General features: G+C 47.7%; 1 protein-coding gene across 1 annotated transcript in view; it reads left to right on the top strand.

Moving 5' to 3' along the window:
- The window catches only part of fstl4 (follistatin-like 4), a 125,200-nt gene that overhangs the window by 88,128 nt on the left and 14,247 nt on the right, over window positions 1-22,825 (top strand). Inside the window, 3 exon segments of the mRNA XM_052047339.1 lie at window positions 1,588-1,830; window positions 16,457-16,650; window positions 17,921-18,041. Of these exon segments, the coding sequence (XP_051903299.1) occupies window positions 1,588-1,830; window positions 16,457-16,650; window positions 17,921-18,041 (558 nt within the window).

The raw sequence follows: 22,825 nt of genomic DNA on the forward strand, positions 1-22,825 counted from the left end.
GCGGCGGGCAAACATATGAAAAAAAACAACAACAACAACAAATAGCGCCAGCGATTCAATACAAAAATGCTGCGGGACGCCGCTAAAAGGATTTAAAGAGATTCCTCTCAAGGCTTCAAGTCAATCCAGGCCTTTGAGTGGCTCGACGCGGCGAAGCTTTGCCGGGTCAAGTGACGGGTGCATTCAACGCAAGGTGACAGTTTCAGTTCAAGTTGGGCTTTTAGCTAGGACACGTTTCAAAGTTGGGCTTTTAGTCAGGGTTTCGGTTTCAAGCTATGTTTTGAAGCCACTTTTAGGCTCAAGTTTAGGTTTCAAGCCAGTATCAGTCTTTCCAATTTGAGTTTCAAAGCAAGATTAGGGGTGGGCGTGTCAAACGAGACACCGGTTTCGTTTCCATGCCCCTCCTTTTCTGGGCGCCACTTGTCTTGCGTTTTCCCATACGAGTCCAAAAGTATAAAAAGCTCACATCTCTCCAGCAAAAGTGCAAAGCGGCGGCGCTCGTCGGTCATCACGCCGTCATCCTCTTAAAAGCTAATAAACATGTTAGCTTGTCAAAATGTCAGACAGATAAGACGGGAGAACAAACACGCCTCCAGTGTGCTACAAATGGATCATTACAGCCCTCCGACCGAATGCCCCCCCCCCCAACCACCCGCGGGGAGATGTCTTACATGGCAAATAAAGAACAAACAACACTGCAGTCCCCACTCGAACCCGCTTAGACGGGTAGGATTTAGCATTTTAGCCTTGCCGAAAGAGCGCAAAATGTCAAACATGTTGTGTATTGTTAGCAACTTGTGCGCTGCGTGCTTCTAAGTCGAGTCGGCGGTGGGCCACTAAGCGTTTTTAATCTCTCACGCCCCCGAGACCTCGAACCGTCTTGTAATCGACCTTGGCGTGAGCACATGGGTCGCCCAGGCGTAGGTGGGGGCTAGTTTGCATTTCCCACAGATGCTTCAGAGAGCTGGGACGCGACGGGCAATTAGTACGACGGGATAAGTCGGCAAGTGAACGCCCCTCCCGGGCGGATACGATATGCAATAATTAAGACTTGATTTTTTTTTTTTTATTTGACTCGCTTCCCATTGGAAGCAATGGAAATAAATTTCAGCTGTTCAGTTTATTCAATGTGCAAGTGCCCTTGGGGCTTGGAGGTGGGGCTTCAAGTCAGGGGTAGGGTTTCAAATTAGGATTTCAAGACAGGATTCATCTTTCACAGTCCGAGTCAGGGTTAAGGTTACAAAGTTAAATTTGAAGTCCGGCGCAGCAGTTTTCAAGTCGAGCTTCGATATAAATCAGATCAGGTTTAGGGCTCAGAATTCAAGACAGGATTACGGTTTTGATAAAAGTATTGCGAGTTCAAAATGAAAGATTCCAGTTAGAATTTCAAATTCAAAACAAGGTTGAGGCTCACGTTTATGATTGCTTTCCATGTCCGGTTTGGGTTTCAAAGTCATCTTCCAAGGCAGCGTTCGGGTTTTAAAAATGAGGTTTTCGAGCAATACCGTGCGTCAACTCTTGGGGGCGCTCCGTTTCCCCCATCGACCTGTGTTCATGAAGCGTCCCCGTTGTTCCTTTCCGTTGCAGCCGTCGCCGACCAGGACAGCAGTCCGTGCCGGAGGACTTACTGCGGTCGCGGCCGCCAGTGCGTGCTGATGGCGACGACCGGCCGCGCAGAGTGCGTGTGTCAGGAGAAGTGCCGCGCGTCCTTCGTGCCGGTGTGCGGCTCGGACGGACGTTTCTACGAGAACCACTGCGAGGTTTACCGGACCGCCTGCGCCGAGAGGAGGCGCATCTACGTGGTGCACAGCAAGGACTGCTTCTTCAAAGGTAAACGCCGTACCCGCGACGCCACGATTAGCGCTCGATGAAACAGATGAAACGTTTGAATCAAAATGGCGTACGATTCAGTCAAAGGAAGTTGCAATCTGAAACGATTGAAGCTAATCAGGATTGGATTCCGTTGGATTAAGATTTGGGACGATTCAGTCAAAGTTTAGATGCAACCATAATGACTCATTCCAATGAGGCCGAAACCATTTGGTGAAGTGGAATCGCGATACGATTAGAGACTCGGATTAGCGACGCGCTTCAGTCCGATTGCCATACAATTCAGTCAAATTAACCGCCGATCCGGATGACTCTCGGGATACGACGCAACGCGGTTTGCTCAAATGAAATGGAGTCGACGTCATGTCCAGTTACGAGTTCACGATGCCGTCGGATCGACTCTGATTACGACGAATGCGATCCGGTTCAAGTGCAACCGACTCCAACGATAGACACACGCGAAAGAAAATCGTTTCACAATATCAAGATGATAGATAAGACATAGATAGATAGAGATAAGGTGAGAAGCTCGGTCATCCGGGAGGGGCTCAGAGTCGAGCCGCTTCTCCTCCACATCGAGAGGAGCCAGATGAGGTGGCTTGGGCATCTGATTCGGATGCCTCCTGAGCGCCTCCCCGGTGAGGTGTTCCGGTCATGTCCCACCGGGAGGAGACCCCGAGGAAGACCCAGGACACGCTGGAGAGACTATGTCACCCAGCTGGCCTGGGAACGCCTCGGGATCCCCCGGGGAGAGCTGGAAGAAGTAGCTAGGGAGAGGGAAGTCTGGGCTTCCCTGCTAAAGCTGTTGCCCCCGCGACCCGGCCCCGGATAAGCGGTAGATGATGGATGGATGGATGGATGGATGGATGGATATCAAGATGGAAGCAAATGATTGCTCTTCAATTCGATTATAGTCGACGTGCAGTTGCCGGGAAGATATTCTCGTTAACGTACAGCAGTCTGGTTCCATTTTTTTTTTCCAGAGGCGTTTTTAATTACAGGTGTGGTAAAAAAAATAAAATAAAAAAAAATAATAATAATAATCATAAATAGTGCGGGCTGCGTCACCAACTGTAATGTTGTTTGTTCGTTTGTTTTTTGTTTTTAATTAAAAGAAATAGTTTCGGGTTATTAAAGCTTGTTTTGATGCAGGCACCTCAAGAACTCCCCCCTCGAGGAGGACGGAGCCAAAATGAAGTCTGCATACTCGAAGGCTTTTTGACTTCAATTTAATACAGAAACATTTCCACGGGAACAAAACAATCGTTTCTTTGAGGCACTTGTCGGGCGCGCCGCCTGCCGCCGCGATCACCGTGGCAACCGGGGGCTGTCGTCTGTAGTGGATACTCATTTAACGGAGATGAAAGAATCAAATTGTTTCTTGCAGTCGGGAGCTCCATGCCCGGCGCTCAGGGTTGAGTTTGTCGTCTGGGAAACGATAGCCTGACGAGTACCGACAACGGCACTTAAATGCGACGCCGTTCATGCCGCGGCGGCAATTGAAGGCTGCAGTATGTACACGAGGCGGTTTTTGTTGTTCTCACAAGCCACACATGATGGAATATCTCCTAAATAAATAAATCCTAAATTTCAGAGCAGCATAATTTGGACTCTTCAAACTGGTCCCGGTCGATCTCCTCAAAACAAACTATTGACACCGCTCTGTCCTAAACAGAAAAGGGTCAACGCGTTTCCATAGCAACATATCCCGTTGCGCCGCATCTTCTCTTTCCGAAAAAGACGACAAACACTGAAAGCGGTACTTTCCGAAAAAGAAAAGAGTCAAGGGGCAAATTTGTCAAACTAAAATCCCCATGCGAGAAGAAAACCGGGCTACTTCCTGGATCACAGACGTCCGCACGTTTGACACGGCGCCATCAGCCTCTCACTCGTTTCCAAGCCAAATATCGTACACTTTGCGAAATCAACACCATTCCTCCGATTTCGTTTGACGGCAACACAAGTACACCACTTCAAAGTCCACTCCATCCCGACTCCAGGTTATGCCGCTCCCAGATATTCCCGTCCTTGTCTAACATCTGTTAGCGGCGTGGCTGGAAATCTCCTTTTCCAGGTCAGATTAAATATCTCTTCTCTGATCCCCCTGAAAGGTGCGGATGTGTAAATAAGAAAAGCTCGGGCTTTTTGGTGTCGTTCGCATGCGGGCTCACACACACGCCATTCGTGGCGGCGGTTTTAATCGCCCCGTTAAGCCGAAAGGGATTCCTGGCCCGCGCCGGCGCGCATAGCTAATCCACATTAGCCACGTTCGTTCGCCACGTTAGGGCCGCTGAAGCCAGACGAGGGGACAAAAAAGGAGAGCGTCGGGAGATAGAGGGGGAGGAAAGAAAAAAAAAAAAGGTTTGGTGATTAAGACTGCCGGCGAAGAAATAACAGCAGGCAGGCGGAAAGGAGTTGACGCGACGTGACTGGCGGTGGCGCGGCAGATATTTCCAAAACAAGCTAATTGACTTACACGGTCACTTGTTTGTCGCTGAATGTGGCTGAATGGCAAACAACAGGGGAGCTTAGGCCTCGGTTGTCATGGCGACTGTGGGTCTGAGGAGAATTTTTGGTTTTGTCAGTTTCAAGGTGTCCCGATTAAAAAAAAAAAAAAAAAAATGCGCCGCTCGCTTTGGTGAAAATACAGACGACTATTAGCGCAACATGGCTAATAGTAGCAACATAGCCCTGTTTAGCTAGCTATCTGCCAGTCGGTACGAGGATTACAAAGGGTGTGCAAAGTTTCCAAAAGGTTCTCAGGACTGCGTGAGATGATGGGAATGTGCCAAATTGGAATTAATTGCGTTTTTTGGGGGGGGGGGTTGTGTCGTCTGACCATCATTGGCATGTAAAAGAAATTGGTGGCGCTTCAATCAGGGGCCGAGTCAACAAACTGGAGCGCTGCTGTTGGCTTCTTCTTCTTAAAGGGGTTTTCTCTGAAGAACGACCCCCCCCCCCTACTTGACTGAACTTGATGTCACAGTAAATGAAACCCAAACTCCACGGATGCTTTTAAGTGCCCCCCCCCCGCACCCCTTGCACAGCCTTTGAGCCCCCCCGGACGTCTGATTCCGCACTCAAACGTTGATCAAAACTTCAACGCTGTGGTGTGAAAGTCAATTTGGCTTCGCTCCGGGCCGCGGCCCAAAAGTGGCGGTGTCGAATTTGGCCCGCTTTTATCGGGATTGTCGTGACCAGTTAAAAGGATCGCAAAGAAGAAACGGATCCTTCCAGTCCTGGCAGCAACGGCTTAGTTTTTTGCTTCTTGCCATTGACATCCATTTTTTTTAAAACGACCGACATTGGAGGAAGTACCACGGACGCACGACGGCGACTCCTCATGGCGCTAATTTGATCGTGCCACTCGCGAGCTCGCCGTTGATGAACAAAAAAAAAGCATCGGTAGCGGCTGATTAATCATCTCCGTCCTCCCTGATTGAATGCAGATCAAGAGAGTCGTCCCGTTTGCGCCGGCGGACCATTTCCAGCTCGGAGCACTTCATTAGGGGCAAGTGTGGCACCCGCTCGTACTTGAACGCCTCGCTGTTGACTCTGGCATCAAAGCGCCGCTTTTTGGTGGGAGCCATCATAAAAAATTTCGACTGGTTAATTTCCCCAAGGTGGCGAGGGCTGGAGTTGAGTTGGATCCTTTTTTTTTTCTATCGTGTATATTAAAAAAAAAAAAAATTATATTTTGGTCCGATTTATTCTAGAAGTTGCGCAGTCAGCGCAACTAACCTGAGCAGAGGTGACAAAAATTGAGGGAAAAGTCACTGGCCCACGTCAGCTCGTTATCTGACATGTCAGCGCGACTGCCAATGAAATTGTTTGGGGAATTTATTATGATTTTTTTTCCCCCCCCGCACAACAAAGCAAGAAGTCAGTCAGGTTTGGCTCGCGAGATATCTTGAATTGTCGCATTTGCGCCGCTCGGCTTCTGAGCGAGCGTCGAGCAACCCAAGCGTTAGCGTTGGCGTTAATGTTGCGCCGAGACGGACTTTGGTCTAAGTTTCCAAAGCAAATCTGGACTCGTAAACTGTCAAGGCGTCGCCTTGGAATGAACGACGTGTTTCTGACTGCTTTGACATTGTTGTCACTCCCGTCCTTGTTTTATCGGCAGTTTGCCGCCAATCGCCTCAGACACAAAATGCTTTTTGCGCCATTTAGGAAATGAGTTTGAGTGCGTCCTGTAACTGTTAGACGGGGGAGGGGGCGGGGACAAATTACTTGATGCTTGTTTTGGAGTGGACCACTTGCGGGAATTCTCCTCGGCTTATAGCTGTCCGTTATCTTTCTGTCTGCGTTGGGCGCTGCACTTTCCTCTCGACTCTTCATCATTGGTGCCTCGTGCGCGGTGACAGCGCCGCTTTATTGCATTAGCCGTCAACGTGTGCCCCCGCCCCTTTTTTTTTTTTTTGTGGGCGGACGCCATTAACCTGACAGCGGCCCGCCATCTTAAGTTAAAGCCGCGCGTCCTCGTCCAAAACGGAGTTAAAAGTGACCAAGGTCATGCTGTGGGAAAGTTAAAAAAGTTACCGTCGGGTGGGTGAGTGCTCGCCGAGTGTGACATTTCGGACCCCCCCTTGCAAGACCTCCCTCGACAGCACTTTATTCGTTAACACCGGCTTATTAACGAGGCACCCCCCCGGCCAGCCGGCCGGGCCTGCTTTCTCCCCTTTAGTTGCTCTCCTCGACGCTAGTTCATTACGGCGGACATATTTGCCGTGGCAAATGGATCCTCCTATCCCAGATTGAGATGTGCCGCCATTTTGTACGCGGATATCGTCCTCTCACGCCTTCCCAATGAAAAGAAAAAAATTCGCTTCGGACCGGCGGACTCGTAGCCAAAACGAGGCGGATAATAGAAAACAACACTTAATGTTCATCACTTATTCATCTCGTGCGCCGTGGAAACAACCGCCGACAAACCTGGTGAAAAAAAATAGGCAGACGTCATTTCGAATGCGCCGTACGCGCTCTCCCTGGCGTGTGAGAGAAATGTCGAAGCGAACGGCGCTCAAAAAACATAATTACGTTGATCATATGACATACTCGACGGCCTTTCCTTTTCCCACGCGCCGCTTGCTCTGCCTTCATCCCCAAATGGATTCAATCCATTCATTTCCTCAATATTCTTCATAACATATTTCCAAAGTAAAAAGCCAATTCGCATACAAATCTTATCTAATCGCACTGGTGTCAAACTCAAGGCCCCGGGGGCCGGATCTGGCCCGGCGCGTTATTTTACATGGCCCGCTAAGGCGAATCAAACATGCCAACTTCCATGATGCTTTCTACAATGGCGACCAAAATGTTAAATCAAAAAATAAGAGACATATTGGAAGCATTTTCTTGCAACCAAACCTCTCAGTACAGTCACTTAAACAATAGTTGGATAAACCGTAATTGACTTTTTTTAAATTTTGGTTTCAGTCAGAAAGGGCCTAAATAAATAAATACTAAAAAAAAAAAAAATCACTATTGACAATGTGCAGAGAAATTTGAAATATTTTTACACTTTTAATTTGTTTTTTTTTTTTTACTCCCCAAGTTCCACACTAGCTCGGTGCCGCAGTACTACGTGGACAGATATGTAAATAAATATGTCGCCACGCATGCAGTGCGGAGCTTATGGAGACGGATAACCGGCGAGGTTTGCAGCAGCTTATAAGTGGATGGATATGTAGCGCGCTCGAGACACTAGGTTGGATCGATACGGTGATCGCTTCCCGCGTCCACATTCCTGGAGTTGCCCTTTTGGACAGATCGATACTCGACGGCAAGATTAATAGCATCTGTTTATAGACCGCGCACAAAATATTTTTTTTACGAACATTATTTATACAGAGTGCCTATATTCTTTTACTACTCGCTGTCCAATAACATTTTGCTATAAAGCCCCCCAAAAAAATTAAAAATAAAAAAAATCCCATTTGCTTTGTTTTGGGTTTATTTTGTGATCCAAAAATGAAATAAATCGCAGGGGGACCCTGGTTTTTCGGTATTTAATTCATCTTTGCGGGTCTCATTACGGATGTATCATTAGAATCTGTGTCTCTTTGTTGCCTCTCTGGCTGTAATAAAATCATTAAAAAAAAACAGACAGGGAGTGGGGGTTGGGGGTGGGGGGGGCGAGAGGATTAAGTTTGGCAGCAGTGGACGTCCCACTGTTCGCACACATTTGTGCCGTATGTTATTAATTAGAGTCATTAGGTGTGTCGTCATTTGTTCACAGCTCGTTATGCTTTTCACGTTTGGCGTCTTTTAAAGGTTTTGGACCAAACGTTCGCGCGCGTCCGTATGCGGCTTTTAGCGAACCTCCTCATTAGTGGTCGTCTCATTGTGATTTATTGAAGGGGGAGTTGTGGGGGCGGCGCTTAGGAGCACTCGGTCACATCTGTGGCGGCGCTAACAGGTGGTGGCGTATGATTTTTGGAGCCATTATGACGGATGCCAACGCCAAAAAGAAGAAGAAAAACAAAGCTGCCGCCAGCCGAGCGCGGAATTGGAAAGTGATGAATGATTTCATCTGGCTCCGACGCTTTGTTTGCTTGATGTCGGTTGTGTCGGTTTAGTAGCGGCACAAAGGCAAAAACGCATCATTTGGCTGCCACTCAGTTTTTTTTTAATTTTTATTTTATCAAGGCCGGAATGTGACAAGTGTCCATGAGATTTGAGACGTCCACCTAAAATGACAAACGGCAGTTTTAAAAATCACGGTCGGGCTACGTCATCGACTTCATCATCAGACGAAAGATTTTTGTACAATCCAACTAACAAATGTTACAGCCATGTTTTAAAATGACAAAATTATTCATTTTCCCGCACAGCAACAGGCATATATTCTTTATCCTCCGGGGTGAAAAAAAAACTAATATTACAGCAGCTTACAGTAGTTGTGGAACTCCTCTTTGCTTGTGATCGCCGTCAATGGCGCTTCTATTCACTTCCATAGAGAGGAATGATTTGAGAGTGCAAATTAAATTCAACTCGTTCCTCAAGGCATGACTGGGCCATATCGTAAGATGCCTTTTGAGATTCATTGCGGCCTCCAACCATTCATTTTGAGTTCAAACGCAGCCAAGAACCATTCGAAATGGGCTTATTATTTTTTTTTTTTAAATGTGTTTTTCTGCACTCGCATTAATTGAATTTTGGCATTTAATTGACTCCTGTACTGTTTGTCATCCGGCCGGGCTCGTTTGTCACGCGCCGCGATGACTTGTGCTCCTCTCGCTCGTCGGGCCTGCGGGGGAAGCTTTGCTCGAACATCGGGGCGGCCGTGTAATGGGAGCTGTCAGATATCTAAATAGACGAGCGCTCTCCGCCTGAACAAGACGTCAGACCAGAGGGCGCGCGCTTCGCCCGGATTGACACCTCGCTAACTCGCGAGCGGACTAACTGACGGATCGGCCGAACGGACGCCGCGCCACTCACTTCGCTTACCGGGTAGATTGAGACCTTAAATACGGCGGCAACGGGACTTTGGTGGAAACCATCCAAAAGGAGTTCATGGTGAGCTGACAAATACCAATGACGGGTGCAAAATGGATATAATTGTTTTTCTTCAAAATTCTACCCACGCAATATATGAGAAAAATGTCAAAATGTATTTTAAAAAAATATTCAGGTGCAACCGTACCCACAACATTTACTGCGGCTAGTAATTATACACATGCTGAAAATGTGTTTTGTTTTTTTCTATTAGCTTGGTTTGCATATTAATTAAAAACTCGACACAAAATACCACTTCATGACAAATTGAAAAAAAATATGGCTGAAGATGGATTTAATAGTAAATGTATGAAGGACACTTTCTTGAAGCGCCAAGTATGTCACCTCCTTGGTGGAGCTAACTCTCGCATGACTACAGGCGATCATTAGGTGGCGCTGCGGTCTCATACGCTATTGTTACTGCGTCTCGTAGAAAGCGACGGGAGTTGCCCGTTCGATTTCTTTGCCTCCTTTTTGCCGCAGTCCGGGACGGCGGGCCAGTATTCATTTGAGAGCCGAGCGTTTTCAACGTCCCCCATCAATTTCCCCCAACACAAAGTCTAGCGTAGCGTGTCACGCTGCCCTTGGTGCTCGTTATTAGCGAGCGCGGCGCTACCCGGAGGGTGGTGGGGGGTGGGGTGGGCTGGAGAGGCAGTGGGCCTATTTGCATCACGGTGTCCCGCGCAAGTCGCTGACGACGAGGACCCACAGGGAGGAAAAGGGGCGACCCCGACAGCTGCCTGAGCAAAGTTAGCTAGCGGTGCGTGTTATTGTTCTTTTTTTTTTTTTCTTTCGCCCCCCCAAGCTCATCCCCGGTGATTTCTTCAGGGAACATGGCCGCCGCGGATGGATGCCGACGACCTTTTTGGTTGTTTTTAGCGTTACAGGTGGCGCTCGCGCTAGCACTGTCCCCAGAGGCGACCCCCCGCCCCCACCTACCCCAGACACCATCTGTGGAAAATGCCTGCTGGCGACACGCGCGGCCTTGCTATCGACTCGCTGGCTATTGTTGAATCATCGTTCATTTACGGCCTTTTTATGGGATTGTTAAACTCGGCGTTACGGCATTTGGTGGCCGTTTTGTTGATGCAGACATAGCCGCTCTTCCCCGACATACACAAAGTATAAAAATATGAGTTAGTGAATATATCATTAAAGTTGCGACGACTCATCAAGAGGCCCTCCTGTCGCCCTTTTTTTTTTCCAAAGGCGAATAATTTTGACGCTGTGCCACACCTACAAAAAAAGACTAAAAAGCAAAAAAGTCTCTGACACCCGCTTCCAATTGGGCCTCATTTGGACAAATTAAATCCCCCCAGTTGGAGTTCGTCAACGTAACGTCACGAGCGTTTGCCCCCAAATGGCTGCCTTGAACCAAAATGGCTTCTTTTTTAATTTCGGCCATGGGTCCTTGAGACTTTTTCATTGGTGGAAGTGAGGTCACGGGGCAACTGTGGGCACTTGTTGGTTTTTTTTGGGGGGGGGGGGGGACACAGATTTTTGGCCTTGAAAATGATTGTCCCAAAATGCAGCCATTTTGAAACAAAGCTTTGATTTTGCGTCCTTTTAGGATTAGGCATGTCCACCCGATCACAGGTTGATTAATGAAGCTGCTGGTAATTTCGTTCCCCCCCCCCCTCCCAAATTCTCCTTTAAGTGTTGCACTACCCGTTATTTGTTAGCTTTTAGGCATCGCATTGTGGTCAGCGCTTATTATCCCCGGGGCGTTAATGTGTGTTTATGTGTGTGAGAGAGTGAGATAAGTGCAATCCTGAGCGGCAGCATCACTTCCAGTATAAATAAACACTCGGCTCAGCTTCTGTAATTGCTTTTTTAAGTCTGCTAAAATCACGCAAATACACACACACACACACACACACACACGCACACACACACACTTATATATATTGTATATAGATAGATTTATTTACATTCGCATAATGACGTGATTGATGTAATTACCGTTAAAACCTTTACAAAGCAAACAAAACGTTTGGCATGATAGATTTGAGCTGTGTCTTTGCGCCCGCCATCGTTTTTGCATAAAGTGCGACCTTGACTTGTCCACTGCATTCTCTGCCTGTTTTTTTTTTTTTTTTACTGCGGACAATTTCTCCGCCTCCTGCCAGTATTTCATCTCATTCCCCGCGTGCCGATGAAGATGTCGACACTCGACACAGTTGTCCGAGCTGCTTAGTGGTTTGGGGTTGAGGGTTGTGTTGCAGGGGTGCGGCGGAGGTTGTTGAGCGGGCGTAGTGCAGTGAAATTGGCCTCCCGCTGGTGTGAACCGCCAATTTCCCAACCTTCCCCCGGTGGGATAAGCTATCATGAGCCTTATTGCGATTTTTTTTTTTTTTTTTAACCATGTTGAGTGCGAGAACTTCATGCGAGTGTATTTTTCTAAGTCTACTCTGCACTCATTAACTTTAATTTAGCGCCGCGCCAATGTTAATTACATCCATTCTGGAGCTGTGACGTATGCACGCGCCGCCGGGTCGATGATTAAGCGGCTCGTCTTAGTAAAGGACGGCCAACGTCGCCCTTATCTCGTTTTCCTTGTCGGCTTGTTGCCATGGGAACGGCCGAAACGTGACACCTCAGAGGGCGCGCGTGCGTATGTGTGTGTGTGTGTGTGTGTGTATACAAGCACAGCTGCTCCCTGACACACTTCTTACATGAAAAAAAAATTGCTTTTATTTTGGCGCTATTTTGGTAGTTAGACGCGATAGACGCGCATGACCAAAAACGAATATTATCCCCCATCAGTGGCTAACGCTAGAATCGCCGTTAGCTAATCTGTGTTAGGATTGCAGCTCTGCTTACCCTTTGACTGTGACACAAATTAATCTTTGGTTCTGAAACTTTGTCTAGCTGAGCTGATCGAGCCATTGGATGAGGAACAGTGTGATTTATTCGGGGGGGGGGGGGGGGGGGCATGTGTCAATCAGTCCCAATGTAGCATAAGGCCTCACGCGCAGACACATTTTCAGAAATTGGCAGATGTTACATTTCACACTTGGAAACATTAAAACGTTCCTTTTCCATATGTCCCCTTGAAGACATTGAGTACATTACTTCTTCATTACACCCCCCCGCGCCCCCCCCCCCCCCTACACCCCCGGCCCACTTTGCCCAAAGCTCCAATTAGCGGCCCAAAGCTAGCCACGCGAGTCATGACGTAAACCACGTTAATCTTCCGTCTTGAAATTCTACTGCGACATCGGCCATGCCGATTCATCTCGGGACCCCGGAGAGGAAAGCGAGTGGGAGATTGCGGGCGTGCCGGTATACCGAATGCGTTTAATCTCGGCAATGTTGAAATGAAAAATGAACGAGGAGAAACCGGCTGACTGAAAGAGAATTTGAGAAGTGGTTAGCATTAGCAAGCAGCCGGGACTTTGTACTCGCACCCCTGCAAGAGTTCTTAGTTGGATTAATTTAAATCACTCAACCGACATCCCGAAGGGTTCATTTGCTCAACTGCAACTGTTTTGCATTTCAGTGGGCACACTGCCTTTATTGGAGAAGGAAGCAAGCGGGCAGATTTGGTATTAAACCCACGGAGAGGCAATTTGTTCGGGTTCAAGAGCGAGAACATGAGTGGCTGCTAATGAACTTTAGCGGGGGGAAATAAAAATTTTAAAAAAATCTGTCGGAGATGATTCCAGATTAAAATGTCACGCTTACATTTTTTTTTGGGCGGGGGTTGTTTTGTTTCGCTCATGTAGTGCGGCATTTTAAAAAAAGTGACGGGTAGCGCACCCCTCTTGTCACACGCGGCGTTTGATGGCATCCGGCGTTGACGTGTGTCCCCGGAAGATGTAAGACGCGCCAGTCATGAGACGGATCGATGCATTTATTCATGGCGGTAATTGAAGACGGGAAAACGGGGGGGAGGGGGGGGGGGGAGGTTGCGGCAGAGGGCGAGGGGGGCGGCCACGCTCATCAATCACGGTGTCACATTTGAAATTCACGTTCTTGCCTCGGCGGGAGAACACGTGACTCGACGGGTGGCCTAGTTTAGTGCGCCAAGACCACCTCCTGTCTGCTAATTCATCGGAGAGTTTCCGCCTTTTTTTTTTTTTTCCCCGTGTCACTGATGGCTATAAATGGCGTGAGACGACGTGGAAGCGAGGCCGCAAAGGAGGCGGGACAGATCTTATGGAAATGGGAAAAACGTAAAACTGGGTGGCAATCAAAAACTTCCAGACCCCGTCCCCATTTTGTTGAAAGAAGTTACTGTATATTCACGACCATACGGCGGAACTTTTTTTCTCAATTTTTTTTTTTTAATCCAGTCTCATTTTCTATCATTTTCTCCATCAAAGAGCAGACCGAAAAGTTTTTAATTTTTTTTTTTTTTAACAATGTCCAAGAAATCTGAGGTCAAAGCTGAATTTGCGCACGCCTAAGTGACTTTTGACTCGCGTCAGCAAGATTCTTTTTCCGGCTATCTTACTTTTTAATGGCCGCCATGTCGGCGCATTCATCAAAAAAAAAAAAAAAAACGACCATCTTACCGAGAGAGTAGTAATGAAGATGATTTCTTTTTATTATTTTTGGGCGGTATGGAGAGAGTATATGAAGAAATGAAGTATGTCTGAGTGAACAAAATTAGCAGACTCATTTTATTGCTTCGATGGAGACGTGGCCAAAAATAATAACTTTTGTCTTTTTTGACTCATTATGAACGTGAAGATGGCAGTTAATCCTCCTGCTTGCAATGTTAATTACTCTATTTCCGCGTCCGTCCTTCCTTCCGTCCTTCTTTCCTCGTTGGCTAATTGCTCCCGCTCCATTCATTATCCCGCAAATCTCCGGAGTTTTGCAGTAAACTCCAGCGATGCCATTTTTCACACGTTAAGCTCCGCCTTAAGTCGTCCTGAGGGTTCACGCACAGTTGAATGTCAAAAAGCATCGCTGCTGTTTATTTTTTGTTAGCTTCCCGCAAAGGAAGCAGCCCGACTCTCGTTTGCTTCCTTGATAGGCCCACGTCGAAATAAAAATGTGAAACGCAGCTTAGCACCGGAATAAATACCTTTTTTTGTCAATATTGTATATTGACAAGCGGTTGCCTTCCGTCTCATAAGTGCCGCGTTTCAAAAAGAACTCAGATAGCCGAGATAAGCTAACGTTGACATTGTCTCAACGAGTTGCCTCCTTTCTCATAGACGCCACGCCAACATTCGGTACAGGTCTTGATTTTCCGTCAAATATACTTTAAATTACTTGAAAATGACACAAACTACCCTTTGCCGATGGTGTTTTTTTTTATTGGAACAAAAAAAAAGAATGATTTATTAAGGTAAGGCATTCACAAAAATAAATCACTGGCACCTGATAGGCGGCGAATGCAGTTCGGTTCTTGATTTAGAGTTGATTTGTGATCTGTTTAGCCGAGGCTAAATGATCAACAAAAGGCGTCGGTGAGTTACGCGTCGTTTGTTGATGTTTGCGTTTTGTTCATTTGCCCCTTCATTAGCTCCTTTTCTTACTTAATGGCCCCGTTGTTCTTCTCCCCCCCCCCCCCCCCCCACACCTCCCACTCCTACCTGCTGCCAGCAACAGCAGCACCGCCACGCCTCTCTAATGGCCACGACCTCGTTTCTGCGCACCCGCCCGTGGCTAACCAAACCCATATCTCATACAGGGGAATGACAAATGTAAAAAATGAGTCTGGTTGAGGTCAAAACAAGAAGGCCTATTCGTTGCTAACAGCCTCAGCTTGTTCCTGTCAGCCAAAGCGGACGCCGGCTAATTATTTCCCAGCTAAATCAAGCGTGTTTATCTTCTGGCATGACTACCTTCACCAAATGGCGTTGTTTTGCTATGTCCAGGCCCCACTTAATCGTTACATTGTTAGCCTGTTAGCGTGACTTCCTCACTTCCCACCTTTTGCTGTATCATGTTCCAACACTCCCGCAAATCGTTAAAGTGCGACTTATTTCAACCACTAAATGGTTCGCCATGTGGCAGATTTGATGCTGGGTCACCCCGAGTTTGATTCACAGCAGCGGTTTGTTGGTCAGCTAACTCGCGCTTCCGCGTAAGCATTAAGATATGTGCATGTTTTGTGGGTCTGACTCAGCGGGGGGGGGGGGCTGCTCGCTGCACTGCGGTGTCCATGCTAAATATGCTTCAAGAGCGTCCTCAAAGGAAGCCTTCAAATGTCACTTTACTATGAAATGATTTGAAAGTTGAGAGTGGAAGTGATTTGTCACGTTTTATTTAAAAAGAAAAAATCTGATAGAATTCATGCAAAATGTATAAAATCTCGACAAACGTGAAGTGTTTAAAAATCAACAGTGGTTAAAAAAAAAAAACTATTTCAGGCAGATTCAAGTGCCTGGCAGGAGGTAATTGTTTGCACGATAGTGACATCACAAAATTTCAGATTGTCGTTTGTTGATTAGGTGTGAAAGTTGTCGCACCGCCTGCACACGGTGAGTTATTCATATAGGACAGACTTTCCTTTTCCCTGTCAAAATGCTTAGCGGGTAAAAAAAAAAAAAAAACAATCCCGCTGCCGCCGTTTGTCGTTTATTTACGCATCCTCCCTCCACCGGCATCAAGGCTCACTCGCAGTGCGCGGCAGACGTGTTTGGCGTCCTAATTGATTTTGGAAAAGCTTGTCGGAGAAAATAATGCCGCCGGCACAGCCGCCGCCGCCGCCACCCGCGATTAATTTGGGCCTCTCCATTTCTGAAAAGCGGCGTATCGTCTGGTGGTGAGATGGCGGCATAATCCCCCCCCACCTCCATCCCCCAAAAGGGACGCCGAGGATCTTGAGCTCCTCTAAACGCGGATGTTTACCTTTTGTCTTCACGTGGATTACTCGTAATTAACCGGAGCTGACGCGCTGTCAAATTATGCAAATGAGCCCGTGTTATGCAACAAGTGCCAAAAAAGCATATGACCGTACAAAAATCACTCAAATCATCCCCGAGTTGTCAGGAAGTTTGCCAACGTGTGTCGGTCAAAAGATGATTTGGTGGGTCCTGGAGCAGATTAATTGCTTTGAATCCAATTAAGTCATCCGTTTTCCCTTCAGTCATTTTAGTTTTGAGTCGGCTCGTCCGAGTCCACGAACAGATTCAGCCGAATGAGCTCGAGTTTTCCTGCGTGGCAGGTAACGCGTGCACCATGTCGGAGTACAACCGTCTGAAGAGCTTGCTGCTGGATATGAAGACCACCCGGGGAAACGCCGAAACGGAACGCAACCGGCAGAGGGACATGGAGGCCAGGCGGGCGCTGGTGGACACCATGTTCAAGTACTTGGACGCGAACCGCGATGGACGACTGGTTGCCGAGGAACTGGAGAAGGTGGGCGGCGGCCAACGCGAACCGATCTTTCCGGTTGATCTTTCGTAGTGTTTGTGGCTTGACGAGCTCTCACGGAGCGGCGTTGGGCTAAACTCGTGCGACGAAAGCGGCCGTGTGTTGGTGTGTTAGCGTTAGCATTTCGAGTTGTGCTAGCGACTCCTACAGCGCTTTCAAGTGTGAGCACTTGACTTTCATTGACTTTCTGTTAAGTTCAAAACAAAATCAGAAAAATGCGCAACCAAAACAACACAAACAGAACTTATCGATTTATATTTTGGGGGGGGGGGGGGAGTCGGGAGGGGGTGGGTGGGGGGCAACGGAGTGGTCTATTCATCTTAATTCCCATAGCTCACAGTTAATCATCGTACCCTTAAAAACAATAAAAATACAGCTTGGGCTGAGTGGTGTCAAGCGTTAAAAAAAAAAAAAAAACAATCTCGCGTTAAAATTAATAAGCGGCTGCCAAATCTGAATAAAACATTGCGAGTAATTAATCTTCTGTCACCTCGCCGCCATTGTTGCCGACGTAGCGCTTGGTTGTTTAAAATTAAAAACTCCAGGGTGATTTATGGCTGACTTTTTCCAACCAAAAAAAATAATCAAAAATAAGAAGAATAACAATCATCATTTCATTATTTTTTATTTCGCAGGTGTGCCGCATTGAGATGCAGCCAAAGATGACGACAAATGGCAAATATTAATGCCAACGAGGCGCTAAAAAGGCTTCCGACGGCTTCGTCGCAGAATGTAAATAGAGATGAATTGCGGTTGCCCCTCAAAACAGACAAGCGCCGGTGGTCTTTGCGGCGGCGGGGGGGAAAAGTCATACACTTTGGTCGGGGGAGTGTTTAATGTGCGCGCCCACGGTCAGATCAGACGCTATCAGTGGAACACGCGGCGCTCGGCCGCCGAAGGCCCCAAAATATATTAATTAAATTTGTCACGTCCCTCTAATCCGCCTCAACACATGCGCAGCGCTACTGTAGACAATCAATTGGAAGAGATAAACCGGGACGGGGGCATTTTGAAGGCGGCAAAATCGTGGCTGCAGGATTGGGGGGACGGGGGGGGGACCTAACATGGAAGGCAAACCACGATAGGAAATGTACTCATGGCAGCACTTTGCAACTATTTTATTTGCTCTTGTACTGTGGTTGACATGACAGTCCATATTTTTTTACTTAAACTATATTATAGCTTTTATTCAGTTAATTTTTTTTGGGGGGGGGGGGTGTGAAAAATGTTCTTCAATATTTTTCTTGCATGTTAGATTTCCATGAAGGAGCACCTGGACGACACCTTACTGCACTGCACCATGCAGGATCTTCTGCGCTACGACGACTACAACAACGACCGACACCTCAGCCTGCACGAGTTCTACACCGCCTTCCGTGAGTCATTTATCTCTATCTATCTATTTTTTTTTTGTATGACGCATTATTCATATTTTTAATCGTCTCCATGTTTTGTGGATTGTGGAATAAATTGGTAGTTAAATAAAAAAAATAAAATAAACGCAAACGTGTACTGGAAGCGCCTGGTGCTAGCGCTAATGTTAGCTGACAATTTATCCAAAGGAATTTGTTGAAAAAAAGCAATGGCACAAATATGAAGGTGTATGAAAATAGTTTCCGCTGATTTTATTTCTTTTTTGACGGCAATCCCTCCAATTTGACATTTTCCTGAAACGTATTGCGCTTTGCTAATCCACCGCAGTGTTGGTGGCTGCTATGTTAGCATGCGAGCATCAAACACAGAAAACGCAGGCAAATAGGTCTCAAAACGTTGCTGGTCTTATTCCATAAAATAAAACCATAAAAAGCATCCGCCAGACATCCGGCGAAAGGTCGCTCGCGAGTGACACCAATAGCACGACCATACGTCCACGTATCTCCTCACTGACAAAGCACAAAGAGCGTGAGCTCGGGCGGATCGCTCGTTTTTTTTTTTTTTTTTAATCCGCCAAGGCACCTGCTCAGCCGTCTAATCCGCCGCCGCCGCTGCCGCCGCCGCCGCCGCCGCCGCCTTTGAATCTCAGCACCTCTGACACCGCCCGCTTCATCTAATTACATCCACCCTAATTCCCCGACAATATGAGAACCCAAAAGCCGGTGAAAGCAGACGCGAAGCCTGTTTTAAAAAGCCATTCACCATTTGTTTTGTTTTGTTTTGTTTTATCCATCAATGCGGCGTTTTTATTAGAGAGGACTCCAAACCTGTTCCCAGGGTTTCGGTGATGTGCTTTTTATCAAAATACCCAAGGATGGAGAAGCACATTTGTCTTGGACATTAGCCTGTTTTGAGAGGGCGGTTCCGAGCCATAGAAACTGGGGGCGTGGGGGCGGGATGATGAAAATTAAATGTAAATTAAATGTTTAAAAAAAATGAGAGATAACAATTCAGAAGGGCTCTCACACACATTTTGGGAAATAGGTTGCTCATGAAAGATTGACTTGCTATGTCACACTTGATTGATTAGCAGGTACTAAGCTAGTTTCATGCCAGTCGCCGGTGCTTCGCCGCTTAGCAGTTAACAGGACTCCATCATACATTTGTTTGCGCTGCTTGACAGGAGCTACACGGAGCAAAAGGGTACATACACGATAGCACACCTTTTCATTTATTTTCCAGAAGAGAAACAACACCAACACGGCAACGAGCTTCCCTGTCTTAGCCAGAAGCAATTAGCCGCTTGCTATCAGGAAGAGAACCGATCTGCTTGACTGGTCCTGTTAACTTGGCGACATCAGGGAGGGAATTTTGGTCCAAGTCTGAAGTGGTCCAGGTCTGGACCGGGTGAATGCTGCAACGGACGGGCGGGCGGGCGAGGGATGGCGGTGAATTTTAAAGCGTCCGACTTTGCATGCCACTTTCCCAACTTTCCCATTATAAAGAGCCGGCGCCCGGCAAGCCTCTTAATGAGGATGACTTTCCCGTCGTTTTCTCCTTTTTCTTCTTCTCGTCATTTTCCCTTGCTTGTTTTCTCCCGTATAACGGTGGAATTACGCCGCGGTGGATGCGACGCCGCAGCGGAGGCACATTTGACTAATTAATCACTCGAGCAGTGGGGCAGAAGCTGGAGGAGGAAACGAGAATTACGGCCAAGTAGACGGAGACAGAGAGAGGAAACTGTTTTATCTTGACAAAAGTATTCGGACAACTGACATTGCTTTGCAAGAGTCTTTTTTTCAATTTTTTTTTTTTTTTTTTTGGGAAAGGGACTTAACGCTTCCCTGCAGAGTGTCGCCAGATTGGACAAAAGTTTTGGGAGAGGATAAAAAATGGACGTATTCCATGAGTTTTATCAAATCTAGAAAATGAGTGGGCCTTGAACATTTCCCTGAGGAATGTTTCTCTCGAGGTGAAGGCTCTTGTCAGTGATTTCTAGCCACGTAGGCACTGCGGCGACTCTCAAGAAGTCGAGCAGGCACCGTGCAGTGGAAAAAAAATCACCTCCGAAGCCACAATCGCAATCATAAAGACGGGAATTCCTTCTTAGCCGGCGTTATTGCGGCCGTCAGCCCGCCGTACAATTGCCGCGGATTCGCCGGGCCCCGGTCGTCATGGCAACTGCCGCCCGTCTGTTCAATATCGGAATCATTTATTTAGCGCGAACGGCGTCGTTACCCAGAGCGGGAGAGGAAACGAAGAGTTGCAGTAAAGGAAGCGGACGATCAACAATTAGGGCTGCAGAAAGACGGGATGGACCCTAAACCCCCCCGCCCCTACAAACACCACCGCCATCTGCCCCGCCTCACTCCCACCGGTGCGCGCACACCGCGGGCAGATGGAACACGGGAGTCTTGATGTAAGGCGGAGATGAGCACAGGCGGGGCAGGGAAGCAATCATTTACCGCGCGGCTGAATGAAGAAACACAAGCGCCAAACCTCGGCGGCCATCAATTTGTTTTATGGCGGCAATACACTTATTGTGCAGCCACTGCGCAGCGCTGCCGTGCGGGAGGGGAGGGAGGGGGGGGGGGGATTTATACACTCGGACACGGCGAGTCGACCTCCGCGGAACGAGAGGGGGTGTCATTACCTGGCTTTGTAGTTCTCGTGCGGAAGATGAGGATTTTGTCAACTTGAGAACTTGCCATTTTTCCAATAGAACACAATTGATTCGCGAGGGGTAAGGGGGGGGGGGCATCTTTCACACATGTCTGTGTATGTTTTGTGCTATCCCTTTCACAGAAGAGATAATTGATTTGAACATCTTATCATGATGAGCGTGATCTTTTTTTTTTTTTGTGTGTGGAAAAAGACAATTTATTTCATGGCGAGATGAAAGCGCACGTCTAAATTTAGAACCTTAATTGCGAGTCGACTTTAATCCTCGCTCCAGACACGCCAAAGTGACTAATATCAGTTTTGGCACGATGATCTCCTCGGAAGACAAATTGCACTCGACGCTGGGGAAGCGCCGAGATCATGTCAAATCATTCGTCCTGACCCCACCCCCCCCGGCGGGCGGCGGGACGGTCGTCGGACAAATCTCGCCTTTTCTTCCTTTCCGGCCAACTTTTCGTGTTTAATTAACCGCGGACATGCAAATCCGAGGCTTGACTTTGACCCCCGATGGCCTTTTTTTTCTACTGCGGTCTTCATAGCGGGAAGAATTTAGCTCCCTCGCTGCTACCGAGGGGAGCGCTGGAGCCGACTTAACCGATGGTGCGCCGAATACAATCTGCCGTTCCGTTTTCTTTCTATGATGCCGACCGCTAGCAGAATCAGGAGTACGTCGTACGGCGTCAAGTCATAAGCAAGTCTCTCAAGTTGCCGTCGAGTCACGTTCGCTGACGCTTTGCACTCAGTATCATGTGTGACTAAAACCTTCATCATCACATCTGTTTTTTATTTTTTTTTATTTTTTTTAAACGGGTCCCGAGCTCGTAAAAGCAAGCGACGCGAAGCTAAGTCAAGTCGTTCCTCGAGTGACGCGAGTCATAAATGGAGTCGTGGAATTTTGTGCAGTCAAGATCTGCTTTGCGTGTTTTCTAAATTGATCGCGCCCTGGCCCGATCGCTGACATGAAGCTTGACCAGCCGTCGGGAAGATCAACCCTGAGGTGAACGCGACGCACCGACCCGTCAAGTCGCGTTTGAGACGAGCAAATCCTCCAAATCCTGAAATTGACTAAACTCGCACCGCTGCTTGAGATCCTTGACAATTTTAGTCAATGTAAATTTTGAACAAAGAGTTGTAAATTTCACCCTGGCTCGCTATTGTCAGCTATTTTTTTTTTTTTTTTTTGCCGCGGCAGCCGAGTAAGTCATATTTCCTTCCAATACTCTCAAGGGAACTTTTGTTCCCTTCAAGGAAAACATCTGCTCGCTGTGGATTGTCAGCGAGTTGGCCAGATGGCTCAGTTATCGTCGCGCGGTTATGTCTTGACTAAAGGATGGTATTGAAACGGACGGAGGGTGTGGTGGGGGCCCGGAGGGGGGGCTGCTTGCTCTTATATAACACCACCGCAAAGAGTTGAACGGGGAAGACAAGTGAGTCGACGGTATTTTACAGCTTGTAGCACTCCAAACAGACGCCTCGTAGCTCTTTTGGTTTCGGCTCATCCGTATTCAGTAGGATGAGGGGCACGTTTTGATCAGGTTGAGGATTACAAGATGGGGGGGGGGGGGGTGCTTAAAGGAAACTATGAGGGAGTGAGCGAGGTTTACGTGTAGGTCAAAAGGTGTCATGGTTGATTGGAGACCGGAGGTTGTCAGGCGGACGTCCTTACAACTCGATTGGGGTTTTAAGGACTTTTTTTAAGGATTTTTTTTGTTTTTGTTTGTGGCCCTCTGACAAGCGCCGAGATGAAAAGCAGGCTTGGAATAAAGATGATGACATGACGTTTGAGTTCGCGTTGGGTCGGATTGAGGTTATTTTAGCCAAGCGTACAGTCTGAGCACCTGGGCTTTTGGTTTTTCTCTCGGTCTCCTTTGGGCACCCTCGGCTACGGCGGCCTTGAGATAAGCAGTCGTGGCACCGCCTTGTTGCTTCGGCGCGCTGTCGACAGCTCACAAAGGCGTTATCGGCCGGACGGAGATTTTATCCCGGCCCACTCGGCAAACATAGCCCGGGGGCGATCGCTCTGCTAGGGGGCCACATCAAAAGTAAAGGCCCGCGATGCCGGCGGTTTACTGTACATTCCCCCCCCACGCTATCTCAGCATTGT

Source organism: Hippocampus zosterae, chromosome 16 (genome assembly GCF_025434085.1).
Source record: "Hippocampus zosterae strain Florida chromosome 16, ASM2543408v3, whole genome shotgun sequence".
NCBI classification, from domain to species: Eukaryota; Metazoa; Chordata; class Actinopteri; order Syngnathiformes; family Syngnathidae; genus Hippocampus; species Hippocampus zosterae.